Here is a 15,728-nt window from a genome sequence, read left to right as displayed (position 1 = left end):
CTTCATGCACTGTAGCTACTAGAAAAATACAAGTAGGTACGTTTGCTCAAAGAGAACAATGGAACTTTGTAGCCATTTGAGAAGTCATCATGAAATTAATTTGTCTTTTTACTAGAGCTTAGAGCTGTGCAATTGGCAGCTATCTACATCGAACACGTTTGTTGATGTTGGGTCAACAATTAGGCAGGCTTTGCACATTTCTTTATTCTGGACCATAGCAGTAGCTAAATTGAGCTGAAGTGAGGGCAGCAGCAGCTATAATTTTCACATTTGTTTTGTAATGAACGAAATATCAATGCATAATGGATGAAGCCTAGCTATGCCGTAGGCTTTGAATTGTGTACTTGAAAAATGGTCTCAATTACTGTTCACAGCCTGAGCTTTGAGCAGTGCACCATTCTATTCGTAAATACAAGAGCATGGAGCTTATGACTTGATGACACCTTATGAGGTGCGCTCAAATTAAAACTGCACCATCTACTGGAGCCTACGAAAGCAAGCGTGAAATGGTGAGGTGTAAAGTGTGCAGGAAAGCATTTGTAGGTGAAAATTTCTTGTGTGTGCTTTAATGTGCACAAATAGGAGGGCAGTCATAGGGCAGCAAACATATCTTGAGCAAAATGAGCAGGAAAGAAAGACTGGTGAAAAACGAAGTTCTTGCCATTGCCACCTCTTGGCAGTCCTTCTGGGGGCTGCGACTGCTCTTGCCAGTTGCACGGTGCAAAGCAGTGTCATGCTTGTCATGCATCGCCAGAAGCGACCCAGGCAGAGGCGGTGAAATGCTTGGATGTGAGCTAGTGAGGCAATGATGTGGTGAAAGAAAGAAAGGGATACCCTACCGTACCATGGAGTTTCTAGCGGCTGGTCCATTCCATGGCACGTCATAGGCCTCCTCCAAGCCCTGGCTGTTCCTCTGGTCCATTGTCCTCATGTAGGAGGTGCGGGCATACTGGCTAACAAGGGGCGTACCTGAAAATAAGGGAATTCGTCGTTATAATGAATGACTTCACCAGTAGTATTTGCTTCATTTTTGAGGAATTGCAAGTCTTATAGGTGCCCTAAAGAAAAAAAAACATAGCAAAATTACAGCCACGTAGAGCAAATATGTCAAGTGTTTTCTTCTTCAAGGTTCAACAGTGCTCATGGTATACCACCCGGCCTCCTCACCAGGTTTGGCCATTTTAAACAAACAAGCGGAACATATTGCACGAAATGCTGATCGGCAAAGTATCACAGCACTGCACGCTGTGAACATGGCTGAAATTTAAAACCAAATGCTATGCGCCTTCTCTCAGCTCCAGCTGCTGAAAGAAGCTGCCAGCCAAAGTGTCACTGTCACCCGCACAAATGCCTCTTCGCAGTGCGTGTTTTGTCACTCACCATGACTAATCATCCAATGTGGAAGGTGCAATGCCACGTAAAAGGAAGAGAAGGGAAAAAAAAGGAAGTGGGGCTGGATGCCGCAGTATGTCCCTTGGCTCCGCTTAAGCAGGGAAGAAGTTTGGGCATGTTGGTGGGATACATTCAGACTGGGATACATAGCACAAAAAATGACACATGGACAAGCAGAACACAGGACGAACGCTCGTCCTGTGTTCTGCTTGTTCCTGTGTCATTTTTTTCGCTATGTATCCCAGTCCTTGACTCCGGTATGGGAGAAGTCAAGGAAGTAACAGCGTTTAAAAACGCTGCTAGAGGCACAGGGTGCGAGTGTCTCCATTGGCAGTGGTGCTCACCTGCTGGTGGCTTGGTAACAGGATAGCTAATTTCTGCTATCTACTCCAATAACAAACCGATTTGAAAAATTCTTGTGGTGACGACATTTTACAGCTTGCAGTGTAAAACCAAAATTTGTAATGGGGCCTGGTGAAAGGCTTTTTATAAGTCTGAGTATCACTCATGTACTGGTATGCTTTCGTGTTTCTGTCGTGCTATGTCACTGCCATCAGATACAAATGTGAGGATCATACCAAAAGAGAATTTGCCATTATCCGTGTAATTTTTTCCCACTCTGCATAACCAAAAATAAAACATGTTTGCTTTATAATATCCAGAAAGGGAAAAAAAATTACGACGTTGAAGGTGCGTCACCTTGAAAAAAAAAATTATGACACTGAAAGAGTTAAAGAGACACTAAAAAGAAGCACGAAATTGGTCTGGACTGATTGAGTATTCTTTGAAAACTTTGTTTTTGTTAATTTCATAATTATAGGCTGATTATTAAAGGGACACTAAAGGCAAATACTGAGTAGCTGTGAACAGTTTAAACACCATTCCAGAAACCTCAGAACGCTTGTTTCGCACCAAAAAAAGACTTAGTTTGAGAGAAAATTGCATATGAAGGGTCCGAATGCCTTTTTTGAAATTCAAGTCTCCCGCCACCCAACCGAGGGAGTGGTGATGTTGCCTACGCCATCACCACCCTTTGCTGCGGTCGGTGAGTAAAACCCTGCCCGATAGACGGCGCTGCCAAGCTAACACAGAGTGGTGGATTCGCCGCTGCAGCTGCTTTCTGGTCAAGTGGAGTGGACCGTTCAGGCATCCCGTGACATCCCATGGAAGTTGGATTCTCTGTTACTTGCAGTTTGGCGAGTTTCGTGAGCCAGCCAAACTAGCGCAGCATTACACGATAACAAAACTAGTGAAATGCGAAAGCGTGGGCGGCGCAGAGTCGTGGGAAAATGAAACCTTTTGACTGCCCGCGTCGTTGCCAAGGGTAATTTCAACGAGTTCTTTAAATAAAACTGGACAAGTAGCATTTTATTGCATCTTACAACACAAAGATGTTTTTTGCAACGAATGATTGAGTACTAGTGACTAAGGAGTGCTTTTGTCATCGGGCAAGTACTTGAATGTCGCGGGGGGAGTCCCCAATCATGTCCTGCATTTACCTCAATTCCTCTATTATTAAAGCACTGTTTGCGATAATGTTGCCATCTTAGAGATTCTCAAGCACTAATTTATCACTTTAGCTTGACTTAATATTTGCCTTTAGTGTCCTTTTAAAGATGGAGGTCTAAGGTTTATTTTTGAATTTCGCAGTGGAACCTCAGAGACAGGATGTCATTGTCCCCGAAATGGCAAAGAGAATGAGTATCCCTCACATCATCGTTATCATCATATCTATGTTCACTGCAGGACAAAAGCCTCCCGCAGTTACCTCCAACTATCCTATTTTGCAGTACCCCACTTACACGCACCACCTAATTCTCTGCCATTCTTGACTGTGCTTCCCGTCTTTTGATACCATCGAAATCAATTTCCCTTTTCTTTTTCTGTACATTTACATTAGCAACCACACACCACGCACTGGCTTATTTTCCTCGTTACCTATTGAGGGTGGGGAGAGTAAGGTGTACATGGAAAAACTGCTAAGGAGGAAAGCAGTTGTTGTGCTGACAAAGAATGTTGTCAGAGAGTAGGCTTCAGCGACATTTCTTCAACCTTTCATCTTCCTGTAAAAATCTGTCTTGTTTAGAGGTCAAATTTCTGTTAGATGTGAGGCCTTGTTAGCAATACCATCAGTGTTTTTTCATCAGTGACTGTGAAAGTTTCGTCATGGAATAATGGAATGAAGTCATTAAGGGGATATTAACACGGAGAATTCAGATCTCTTGATGCAGCAGAGAAAAATGAAAAATAAACAAGCTTGAGGAGGTAAGTGTTCAATATTCCAGCATGATAATGTGCCCACTGACTTTGACTTAGACCCGTAAGACATATTTTAGTTCCCAGATAAAGCTTGCTTCCACAGTCATCTGTTTCAAGGCATTGAAATTACCCATTAAAAATAGTGATTGGTGCTGCACGAACATCAGAATTTAAGAGTTCGCTTTTCCAGAAGAACCACCAGGCTTAGTCATAGAGTCAGAGAGAGCTATTCAGGACATGGCAAGCTTTCACAGCTTCTGGGCAAGTGCAAGCAATTCGTATAATTGTTTAGAAGTTCATTAGCATTCTTAGCACTCCCTGTAGAGACCCAGGAGGATGGTGCTAATTACTGGTGGATATAGTTTTGCAGAGAGCCATGCTGACAGTTGCTTCCCACTTGAGCATTTCATTTGAAAATGCAGTGATAGACATGCCACAGAGCTAACGTGTGAAACTGTGTAGATGGCTAACTTGAAACTTCAGCATTTGCTGACAAAGCTTTCATTGAGCGAGAGAAAGTATTCTAGGGCATGATTACTGTACGCTCGTCGAAACGTCTGAGAAGGGGGCACTGGATTTGCCTTCAAGCAATGCTTACCCATGACATGAGAATTCAAACTAGGCATGTATGTACTTACTGATTAGCTGAACCCATCCTAATCAAATCGCATGTGTCATGAAAGCCACAGTAAATTCTTTAACCGAAATATGCACCAGTGACTGCTCTGAAATATACAGTGTGCAGATGTATGAAGAGTCGACAAGCTTTAGCAGCACAATTTAATTTGATGACCACTGACTGGGCGTATCGCAATCACTGTTTTGCTTTCTGGGCACAAGACTCCAAGGAGAAGTTAAATTGTTTAATCGCTCATTCTTTAGTCGGGTACAACTTTAGAAAAAAGGGCCGTGTACTCCTCCGAGGCGGATGCACAAAAGCCTTGACCAATGGGTGCGCACTCTAAACTGATGTCACGAGCCAGATGTCCGGTGACTCCACCGACGGAAATAATGGCTACCCACGCTTCGAACTGCGCCAAGTTGCGCCAGTTGTGTGCATCTGCCCCTCATCAGAGTAAATTCCTAAATTGTTTGTGGTGGTCTATCATGCTGGAAACAGCATTGCGAGATTACAATGCACCATTTGTGCTGCGTTCGTTTATTCTGAGCAGTGAACCGGTGATGAAAAATTGCAGCAAGCATCGCTGACCCTACGCTATGCAAACTGGCAAGGCTGCAGGCTTGCAAGAAAAAAAATAAAAAATAAAAAGAAACCCTTGAGAAAGAACGAAAGAAATCTATCACATTCTTGAAAATAAGTTTGTGAGAACCCAGAGCGCCAAAAGATATAAATCTTATGCTATCTAAAACCAACAGTATTTCTTTAAAACGATGAATCAAGTATTTTTGTGTCATGCCTGCCTCGTTCGTCTTCTCGCCCCAGGTAATCGTTTCGATAAATGCATTTTTAAAGTACTTGTTAGATAGCAATTGATTCATCTTAAGCTCGGAAAACGAGTTGTAAATGTGCCGTGTACATGTAAACCAGTGCAAAAGCCATGCAGCGCTGCTCTTTCTTCTTTTGTCCCTTGTAATGAGGCTAATAAGCAGACGATGCGCGGCATTGTAGAAGGCATGGGGTTATTTTTTTCTCGCAATTCGGCATGTGCTGAAGCATTCCAATCATGAGAGTTCTATCAAACCAGTCGCCAAATACAAAAGTATTTATTTATATTGAGAATTACGCATTTTAGTAGCACGCTTTTTTGAGCGAGACTATTTTAGTTGCGGAGGCAATCGGCTGTTGCACTTTGGTCATCTGGGCATGGCCTCTCCTTTTTTCTAAAGTTGTACCCAACTATAGTAGTGTTTTAGCATCTTTATTGTCAGTACACCATGACATACATTGCTCATAGGCTGCATTCAAACTCATTTTTAATCTCATTGTTATGAATTTTCTATAACACTTCACCATTTTTCTCAAAGACTGGTGAGAACCTCACTTAAGGCATATTTCTGCGCTTTTCTTTCACCATCATGACCATCATGACCCATTCTAGCTAAAGAGCCAACCTCTTGTTGGAATCTGCATCATTACTTTAGTTGCTGAGCATGCCCATTTATGCACATTTTTTCCTGACCCTCAACAGTGGCCCGTGTTTCCTGTCACATTATGCATGAAGTGCCCAAAATATTTGGAACCTCTGAGTGAAGGACCTATGATAAATAGGTTTTATCGATGCACCTGGTAAGCTTGTTCAGGAGACTCTAAAGTGTGTCCGGCTTTCAGAAACAATGCTACACCAGCTTAGCTACAGTGCATTCATCACGCATCAGTGTTTCTCAACATCGTGTGATCACAGGTTGTGTTTGCCATGCAGACTCTGTTTGCCGTGCAGACGATGCTGTTGGTACTCTTTTGAGACTGAAACACAGAGTGGTCTATACAGAGGACAATGCGATTAACAATTAACTTTAGTTGTGAGTCAAATGAGTTTTTACACCGCACTTGTTGATCACTGGGACACAGGAACCAGGACACTAGGACTTTGTCAGCATTTCTTTAAGCAACACACAATCGACAGCAGTATTGTGCTGATTTCGTCCTTTCTTAATGTGTCATTGTGCTTTAGAGCTTTGTACACCTTCACACCTTCAATTGTGTATGTACTGATAATTGGCTTTGCAGTGAATGACTAGTACTCACTCTGCAGTATGGTAGCCCTCTTGAGGCAGGCCCAGGCAATCACGATGGCTGTGATGATGACGGTAAAGGAGGCCACTACGGGCACAACGAAGTAGGTGCGGTAGTAGAAGGGCATCTCCTCATCCACCAATGAGGGGAATGAGCCACCATCTGCAAATGGAATGGCATATTTCTGAATGCTTGCCAAGAACTGTAAAGGGCCGCATAATGTAAAGGAACGACATGAAGCAACATCTGTTGTAAAACCAGGTTCGACGTATTCACAGCGCGTAATGTCTATTAACCGTGAAAGGAAGACAGCACCAGTTTTTTTTTTCTTTCTGTTGCCCGTTGGATAGGAAAGTTGTTACCAACATTTAGATTCAGTCTTAAAATGAGAATGCATGACTTCGTACAATGTCAGAGTGCACAAACTTATTGATTGTAAGCTCCTATAGATTCTAATACCTGTTTGGGTGGGAAAGCGCATGTGTGATAAGCCAGGCTGGACTAGCTGAAGTGCTTGTGCATAATTCTCTGATTATCACAGCGGTTAGTTATGCACATATGTTGAACACATGAGCTGGTGTCACTGTTGACAACACTCCATGGGGGGGGGGAGTGGCTATGCTGTTTTGCACTCAATATGAGGATGCAGGTTCGATTCTTGGCTGTGCTACACTAGGGCAACATGTAAAAATGCTCACGTGCTATGGGTCGAGTGTTCATTAACCTCAGGTGGTCAAAATTAATTCACAGCCTTTCACTGTGGCATCTGTGATGGCTACTGTGTTGCTTTAGGACCCCACCAACCAATCAGTGATCATGAGGTTTGTAAATTTGGAAGCTAGTCTGTTGTTCAGAGCAAAAGTTGCTTCCTATGAGCAAGTTCGAGAGCTATCATTTCTTGGAGACAAAACAGAACTTGTCATCAGTTCATAAGTTGCAGAAAACTGCCTGTGCTGGTTGGATAGTGCTGGACAGACAGCTTGGATCACATTTGCCTACAGACTTATGACCAGCAAAGCAGCATTCAGTTATAGACAATCAGGCACACATGCTGCTCTATTAACTGCAGATGGTTTGTTGCTTCAGGATTTAGTTTGCTCGCAATGCTGAAGTTAACCAGCATGCAAACTCCTTTTCTGGCTTTTGTCTGTACTCCTGGCACCTTTCTTTCTTTTGTTGATTCTTTCGATAAAAATGGAGATGGTCAGGAGGAAGAAGCAAATGAAAAATAAAAGGGAAGCAAAAGATGACCTGAAAGACCTATAATGCCCCAAGGACATGATGTTGGCAACAATGTGCAAAAAAAAGCCCTGTTACACAATTAGTGCAGCAAATATTATAGTGCCACGATATCACATGCAATTAAAAACTAAGTAATACAGTACCATAAATTCACATATAATTTGACTAACGAAGAACATGTTAGGCAATCAATAAAACCCACTCATGGGCATTCCTGTCCCCTGCACATCTGTGTTGCTGTGTTGAAAGCATAATTGGGATATGTTTGTTGAAAGCGTAATTCGGATATGTGATAGTCTAAAACACAGAATCCAAAGACTATGTGGCCGCCCATGGCTTGGTGCAATACTGTGGTCCAATATACGTATAAAAAAATTGGCGGATCCCACGCACTGTGGGAATTGATATAAGCGAAGCTTTGTACGCTGTTTGCTTTGATTGACGATAATTAGTGGTGATGTTGGCGGTCAATGTGTAATTTCCTCAGGTTTAGTCCAATACGAGAGTGGCGAGTTGATGTAAAATGTTAACTTGAGTGCACCACTGCTGTTTGTCTGCATAGTCCACAGAACACACAGGGAGATGCCTTTCCTTGAGGTATTGTTGTGTGTCATTGTTCATAATTTCTGAGAGGGTAGAGCATTTTCATTGCCACATATGGCACATCACAGCGTGGCAGAAGTGTTAAACTTTAATTGAATTATGGGGCTGTATGTAATTAAATTAATTACTATAATTGTATGTATACAAAGTACACATACATTGGTGATCTGCACCACGTTTCGCTGAGTAGCGAAGACTCCTGTTCCGTGCGACGCTTCTTTCGGGCCTGGGTGTCCTCTATGCTGAGTGCACGTTTTCGAGCCATTTTGTTGGTGGGTGTTTATGTACTCCTTCTGCATACGTGACCAGCACGCTGTTTAGATGCCAGCTCAAAGCGCTCCCTTCAGGCTATGGGCGATTGTAATGTTTACACTACGACAGTGCAGTATGCGACCTCCACAGCCCAGCATCTGCATTTTTGCCGCATGCCAAAGCAAGCACAGCACGTGCAATACACATGAACTGTGAAACGCTGGGGTGGTAGTGCCAGCTGGAATGCGCTTAGTCGAGTGCCATCTGATGGTATTACAAGAAACCCAGCGGCATGTGAGGCAAGACCATTACAGCAGCGCCAGGAAATTAGCGAAAAGAGGCAAAGGAAGCTTCGCTTTAAAGGGCCGCTCACCAGGTCTGGCCATTTCGAGCTGGCAAGCATAGAGCATACAATGCGCACCAATTATCTGAAATTTCAATACAACGCCGTTTTCCCTTCTCCACACTGCCGCTGCGCTCCAAGCTGAACGGTGACGCACTCGCGTCCCTGCGCCTACGTACTCAGGTCCGCAGTGTGACGTCGCTTGTAGTGACACGCGACTTCAAGAATTATTCAAGGCGCCATCTGTTATTTGTGTGATCTATTGCTTGAATTGACGAATTTAAGTTTAGAGAAATAATGAAACACACAAATCGAATGTCTGCGTGTTTTTTGTTTTCGCACCGAAGCAAGAGAGATGTACTTCCGCTTCGTCTACTTGTTCGCACGGTCACGCAGTCACGTGCGCAGGTTACGAAGCTATGCCATTTGCTACCGTGTTCCAACGCGTGATCATGCTCTGCGACCCATTTACTGAATTGCACCACTAGTCACGAGTCCTTGTGCACAGTGTGCAAAATTGTGCATTGCACGAAACCAGAGAATCACAACAGCTCCTGCGCAGCGCCGAAAAAAAAAAAACCCAATGAGAAAAAATAAGGCAGGGCCCGTGACGTATGTGTCATGCGATCCTCAATGTCCGGTGTGGAAGAATGCAGGGAAGGAATTTCACTTGCGGAGGTTAGACGGGGCGAGTGGAGAGAGCGTCTCGCTATGCAGTGGAGCTCGCCTCCTGAAATCATGGGTTTGCGGCACTGAAATATTTCTACTTTGGCTATTAATGCACTGATTTAAAAATGTTTTCGACAGAACACTCCCTAGAGGACACGTAACAACTTTCAGCGTATGACCAAAATTTGCTATTGGGCCTGGTGAGGGGCCCTTTAAAACAATTTGAAGCTGTGCATCTTCTTGTGACATCTTCCAACGCCCATATGTAAGACCTGGAAACTCACCTTAAATACATTTAATAATAATAATAAAAAAAGGACCTGCAAAATCGCCAGAAAGTTATCCTGCACCCCCTTCCACCTACGGTGCAGATTACGTAGCATGTTACAGATTAGTGGTACATGAACAAGGCCAGTTAGACACCTTAGCGCCCTATCGTGGGTGCTCCTGGCTCGGCATGCATAAGAATAAGTGATCTGATTTGGAGATGATGGATTCTTGTGTACCTGCAACATTCTTAAAGGAGCACCGAGAGAAAATTTTCATCTCGATTTTATTGCTTCATTAGATAGCTGGCCACCCAGTAACTAAACTATAATGTGCCAATTCCTGGAGAGCATAGCAAATAATTAATTACATTACCTTTTTGCATGACACGTTCCAAATGCCCCCCAAGAGCAGTCTGGCTTTGGACATGAAAAAGGCGACCCATAATGTCACCAAAACCTGTTGTGGCAATCTTGTCCTACCAGACAGCACTATCACATACAGACACATTACGGCTGTGCTGTGAAAACCTGAGAACATTCATTACTCGACAGGGTAGGAGGGAGGAGCCTGTCCTCCTGTGTTTCAAAGAGAAGTGAACAGTGCCAATTTTCAGCTGCGTTGTAAGGCCTTTAACAACCACACCCCGCATTCACATCTGAAGCAGCAATCTTTTCAAGGGCACCCCCTGGTACAACAGCAGGTCATCTGAAATTTCTGCCTGCAAGCTTAGCAAAGTGCCAGAAACTCTGAGCACACCTTTATTGCCTTCGAGACCTTCCTGCCTTCGAGACCTTCCTGCTGTTGCTATTCCTACTTGTACTCTGCAAGGCATGCATTTTGAAGCTGCATGCAGATTTGAAAACAGTGGAGCTTCACAGAGTAGAGGAACCATAGTTTGTGATGATTCTTCCCATTTTACGTTTTTTTTTTTGCTTTTGTATCATAATTGGATGGCATAAAGCCACACTTTCATTATCACTGGCATCCAGTGCGACAATGGATGGAAAATATGATGCATATATAATGGAATGGTAGATAGATGGAATATAATAATGAATATGATAAGATGGCCCCACAACAGCACTGCATCACATAAGCGTGAGTAGGTAAGCAGGACCATAAGTGACACGAAAGCAGCTCTCACCTGAGAGGTGCGTGACGGCGGGCAGGTCATGGGAAAAGTCTCCACGGCCGTACAGATTGAAGGCGGCCATGCGGAAGTTGTAGCGGGTGCCGCTGCGCAGCTCCGTCAGCGTCACCGTGTCCTTGGTGGCCGGGATGTGCAGCTGCCGCTTGTCGCCGTCGTCGGTGCCATACTGGATCTCGTACTCTGCATGGGGTGAGCGGTGAGCATTTGGAAAAAGTGCCAATGGGTGTCACCATATCCAGGGCACATCAGTCACCCATAGCTTGTTTTCCTTAATTATGTGAACATTAGCACCAAGTCTGGGCTTCGAGATCCATATATACAAGACGGCATCCGTGCACAGAACATTCTGTGTTCTTTCCTTTGTTACTTTGTGATATTTAGTTGACAAGATCAGATTAATATTGTACATTGCTGGGGCACCATTTTCTTGTTCGAATGCCTTACTATCCTGTATCCCTATATAAGGTGATGATGAGGCCCTTCATGCAGGATGTTCGCAGTGGCACTGTCATCTGAGGCTGGGATTTTACAAAAGTTGTTGCTATGCGAAGGAAATTTTGTTTAGTTGCATCACATAATGTTTAATGACTCATTACAATGAGTGAATCAGATTAATTCATAGAAAAAGTGGTCCTTCATAGTATGGCCATGAGCTGGCTTTGTCCTGATAAAATGATCTTGCACTTTAGTGGTGGCACTAAGCCTGTTTGCAGCATTCTCAATCCATGCAGCGGTCCGTGCAAGTTTATTTCGGCACCGCCTTCAGACCTCAGCTTGCAAAACTTCCCAATCTTGGAACAGTTCTCTACATGTTATGTCCTCAGTTCGTGCAAACACTGCGAAGAAAATCAGGCCACCTTCCAGTCGCAATGCAACTAATCGCGTTTTGCATGCGACTCAAGCACAAGCTGCTGGTGTGATCAACATCGGCTCTCTGCGTTTACTGTATTTAACGCAAACAGCTGTTTCGCCAGCTTTCATGGTGGTTGGCAGTGGTCAGACTTTCACCGCCGACTGTGGTGCTGATGCAAAGGGCCAACTGTCCTTGAGCTCTCTTAAATGTACGTGCTGTTGTGTGAGCACTTTGGGCCATGAGAAGCTTTAGATGCTGTGGTAGTGCACTCAGGAAGGACAGCCTTGCTCTTTTCCTGCTGCCCTCTCCCTCTGTGGTGGCGACGGGAGAGGGTGGCAGTTGACATTGGTTCTGCTAAAAATGACACACATATGACAAATTGTGTATAGCCACCCACACTACCGTTACAAATATGCTGGTTAACAGTTCTGTTCTCTACAGAACCACAACCACGCAGTGAAACAACAAATGCTACGAAGTCAAGGTTTTGACGGAAGCCCGTCTGGTCGGGAGGCATCATGAAGAAGGGTAAAAAGAAGGACACCGACCACTGAATGAATACAAGAAAAGACGTTTCGGCTCCCCTGACGGGAGCCTTGTTCACAATGAAATCAAGGGCGTGCGATACAATGTTTATATGGTTTTAAAATATGATGTAAGCAGCGCGTGTAGATGGGGGGGAGGGTTCCGTCATTCCGGTTGAGGGTGTTATCTGTCATTTGGATTAGGAGAGATTCCAAGTGGTGTCTTGACGTCAAATTTCTTTCTTTTTCTAATATCTTCGCGTTATCCCAATCAATCCTGTGGTCCAAGTCATCTGCATGCTCTGCCAAGGCGTTTGAGGCGACTTTTTTCTTTTTTACATCGTTGATATGCTGCTTCAACCGCTGTTTGAAATTTCCTGTCTCGCCGATATATACGCAGTCGCAGTCTTCACATGGAATCCCGTAGACGATGCCAGGAAACTTAGTCTTTGGAAGCTTGTCTTTCACGTTTACCAGCCGGTGGCGTAATTTTTGGGACGGTACGTGAGCTACCTGGACGTCATAGCCGCGTAGAACGCGGGCTAAGCCTTCGCTCACACCGGGCACATACGGTATGGGGGCGCGTTTTCTTGGGAGCACACAGTCAGGCCTTGGGGGCTGAGACAGATGGCGTTCCACCGAGTTCACAAACGACTTCGGGTAGCCACATGCCGAGAGATTACGGTGGACCTCTTGTAGGTCGGCAGCACGGCTTTGTGGCGTTGTGCAGATACGCTTGGTTCTGCCGACAAGAGAGGCTACTACCGATCTCTTCTGGTTTATCGGGTGCTACCCAAGTCTACAAATGCTACCCAAGTATCCTCACTGCAACAAAAGTACACGTTCAAGCGCATCACTCTTTTAATAAAGTGAACAGCCTTCTAGATGCATTCAGCTGTTCGCTTAACATTGACAATCATTCTTGAGGAGTTCTAAGTTATTCAGCTGCGTCATTGGGTGTATCTATGTTCCATTGTAGATGGTGAAAAGGGCAATAATCCTAGCACACCTCGCTGCATTCATTGTGGCTATAGCAGCACAAAACGGAGGAATCTAGCTCCACTATATCTTGCATGTGACAATTTGATGCAAGAGCAGCCAAATTAAATTCACTGAAACACAAAGAAAAGTGAGCACACATGTTGCTATAGGCTAAAATTTTCAGCACCTGAAGGCAGTTGCCATGTTTTATGATGATGATGATGATGTTAGCGTGAGAGTTGCCTGGGAACTGTGGGTATGGTGCGGGCGGCAACGGGCCGCAGCATGCCTGCGGTTGTCACTTGCATGTGATGGCAAGTTCAAGAGCACTGCAGCCTCCTTGTCGTCGCTGGAGGCTGTTAAACCTGACTTCTTTAACACGATCGCATTTAATATGACAGATTTATACCACGGAGGTAATTTAGTGAGAACAACCTGCAGTGTCCTCTGCTTCAACGGAGATGCAATGTCGTCTGTGTCACTGCAGTTGCAACGTCGTATAGTTGCCCAAGCTCTTTTTTTCTGTGAGATCTGCATGTTTATAGCAGTTTCGGGCATAGGAGGCAGTCTGCAAAGGGACTATACAGCATCTAGTACGCTGTACATTTTTTTAGAAGACGAGTAGCATGTTAGTGCTGCTTACCATACGTTGTGCTGCATTTTTAACTTGATTTGTCATCATGGTATGCTCTGAGCATACCACGACCAATATGATTGCAATAGAGAAATTTTCTATGTTTTATCACACTGCACACAGTCGCAGGGAAAGGTCTAGTGCTTACGTAGGTTACACAAGTTTACATGTTAGGCACGAAGCAAGTATGAGCAGCATGGTCTGTATAATCTCTCTTGACATTGACGACCAACACACTCAGCAACCAATTAAGGGGCTAGCGCAGCGTGCACGAGATGAAAGCAATACATTTAAAATTACTTGTGCTGCGAGTTACAGGTGCCTAATTTTCTTAAGTTTTTATATCTTAACTTCTAATCAATGTGCTCCGAAGTCTAAACATATGCCTGAATGTCTATCTGTAGGAGTTTGTAGGCTGGCTTATCATGAATGTACGACAAGATGAAAGCTTGCTTTGATGCCTTCTCGTACATTCTACCTGCTAAAAATTAGTGTCGTTGAAATAACAGATGAAAAAAAAATTTGCTGAATCGATGACTGTGCACTTTGTTCGCTTAGTGCTCTGTGTATCTCGAATTTAAATTTTTTAGTGGTACAATTGTACGGGCGCGGTGGTTATTTTTTCTGCACACATTATATTGGTTTATTTATTATTTTATCCATACATAATAATTAACTTATTGTTCATATGCAATGTGACTAGAGAGGCATCGTTATGTGGCTGCCAGCAGACCTATGCACTTTGGCAACCGGTGTGTCTGGATTCCAAAACACTGGGCCTGTGGCGTTTCACAACTTCTGTGATTTTGGTAAATCTGCGATCAGGAATTTCTTGGTTGGATCATGAAAGCAGTCGAACCAGTTCAGTGGCTATTTCCTCAATATGAGAGAGTGTGCGTTTACAGTGCACTCCATTCCATGCATAGCAGGCTGCGAACACATGAAAGTTAGAGTGACGTCTGTAATTGCTTCTGACAAAGAATACTGCATCGCGTTGAAAGAAATATGTAGGTATACGTCATCTAATTCTACGTGACATTAAGTCTCATACATGTAGGTCGTAAATATCACATAATCATCCTGCGTAGACTTATTCGCTAAATAATGAGTGGAATGATTAATTTCTGCGACCAGCGGACACGGTGTGCCACTTACGCTCGCAACTAAAATGTAGTACATTTAGTACTGGAAGCACCGAGGCGCACATATATGCGATTTGATGTACCCGTACGCCCACGAGTTTTACTTGTTATGTGCCAGTTATTTGATAAAAAGTACCGCAAATCAAAAACAACAGCACTGGAAAACTTCTGGGATAAGACTTCCACGGTTACACTATTGTCCCATATATGCTCCCTGCAGGGGGAGCAGAGTTGCATGTCTGTTTTCACATGCCGCTTGCGCCCTTCTTTGTCAAAGCGTAGTTATGCGAGCTGAAAACATTCTTTCTTGCAGAAAAGCCTACTTTATGGCTGCTCTGCTGCCCACCACACCGCCGCCACCGTCACGCCCTGTACTACTTGTTGCATGGTGTGTCGTATCGATAGATGCAGCTTTACAGGACATTTTCTTATTACAATAGCAATTATACAGATACTCCAAGTAAATTTTCTTTGTCACCGTAAGGTTCCGTATAAAGTCCAAATGCAAAACGTCTATCGTGTTCCCCTTTGTTTTTGGAATGAGGGGAATCACGTGAGCGTGAACTGAGATACCGGGCGGTTGCATGTGCAGTGTCTTTCTGAGCGCTTAGTGCTGGGGGCCACATAATCTGAAGTTTAGAAGGTGCGTTAAAGCGAGAGGTAGCAGAAGTGTTCGCTCGCCTTTGTTTGCCTCTGTTTGCGGTCATTGAGTGAGATCA

General features: G+C 44.0%; 1 protein-coding gene and 1 long non-coding RNA gene across 34 annotated transcripts in view; one reads left to right on the top strand and one right to left on the bottom strand.

Annotated features, from left to right (window-relative positions):
• LOC135897687 (cell adhesion molecule Dscam1-like) overlaps positions 1–15,728 on the bottom strand; it is a 96,257-nt gene that overhangs the window by 4,368 nt on the left and 76,161 nt on the right. For all 33 annotated transcript variants that reach the window (XM_070541029.1, XM_070541023.1, XM_065426407.2 and 30 more), the window contains 3 exons: positions 10,870–11,055; positions 6,359–6,508; positions 845–969 (listed from right to left, as the gene is read on the bottom strand). In XM_070541029.1, coding sequence (XP_070397130.1) covers positions 845–969; positions 6,359–6,508; positions 10,870–11,055 — 461 coding nt within the window. The remainder of the gene's footprint in view (positions 1–844; positions 970–6,358; positions 6,509–10,869; positions 11,056–15,728) is intronic.
• LOC139061290 (uncharacterized) overlaps positions 1–15,728 on the top strand; it is a 37,725-nt gene that overhangs the window by 8,800 nt on the left and 13,197 nt on the right. The gene's annotated exons all lie outside the window — the stretch shown is intronic.

This window comes from Dermacentor albipictus, chromosome 6, assembly GCF_038994185.2.
Source record: "Dermacentor albipictus isolate Rhodes 1998 colony chromosome 6, USDA_Dalb.pri_finalv2, whole genome shotgun sequence".
Classification (NCBI taxonomy): Eukaryota; Metazoa; Arthropoda; class Arachnida; order Ixodida; family Ixodidae; genus Dermacentor; species Dermacentor albipictus.
The sequence above is the reverse complement of the archived record's forward strand: the minus strand, read 5'-3'. Positions and strand labels throughout refer to the sequence as shown.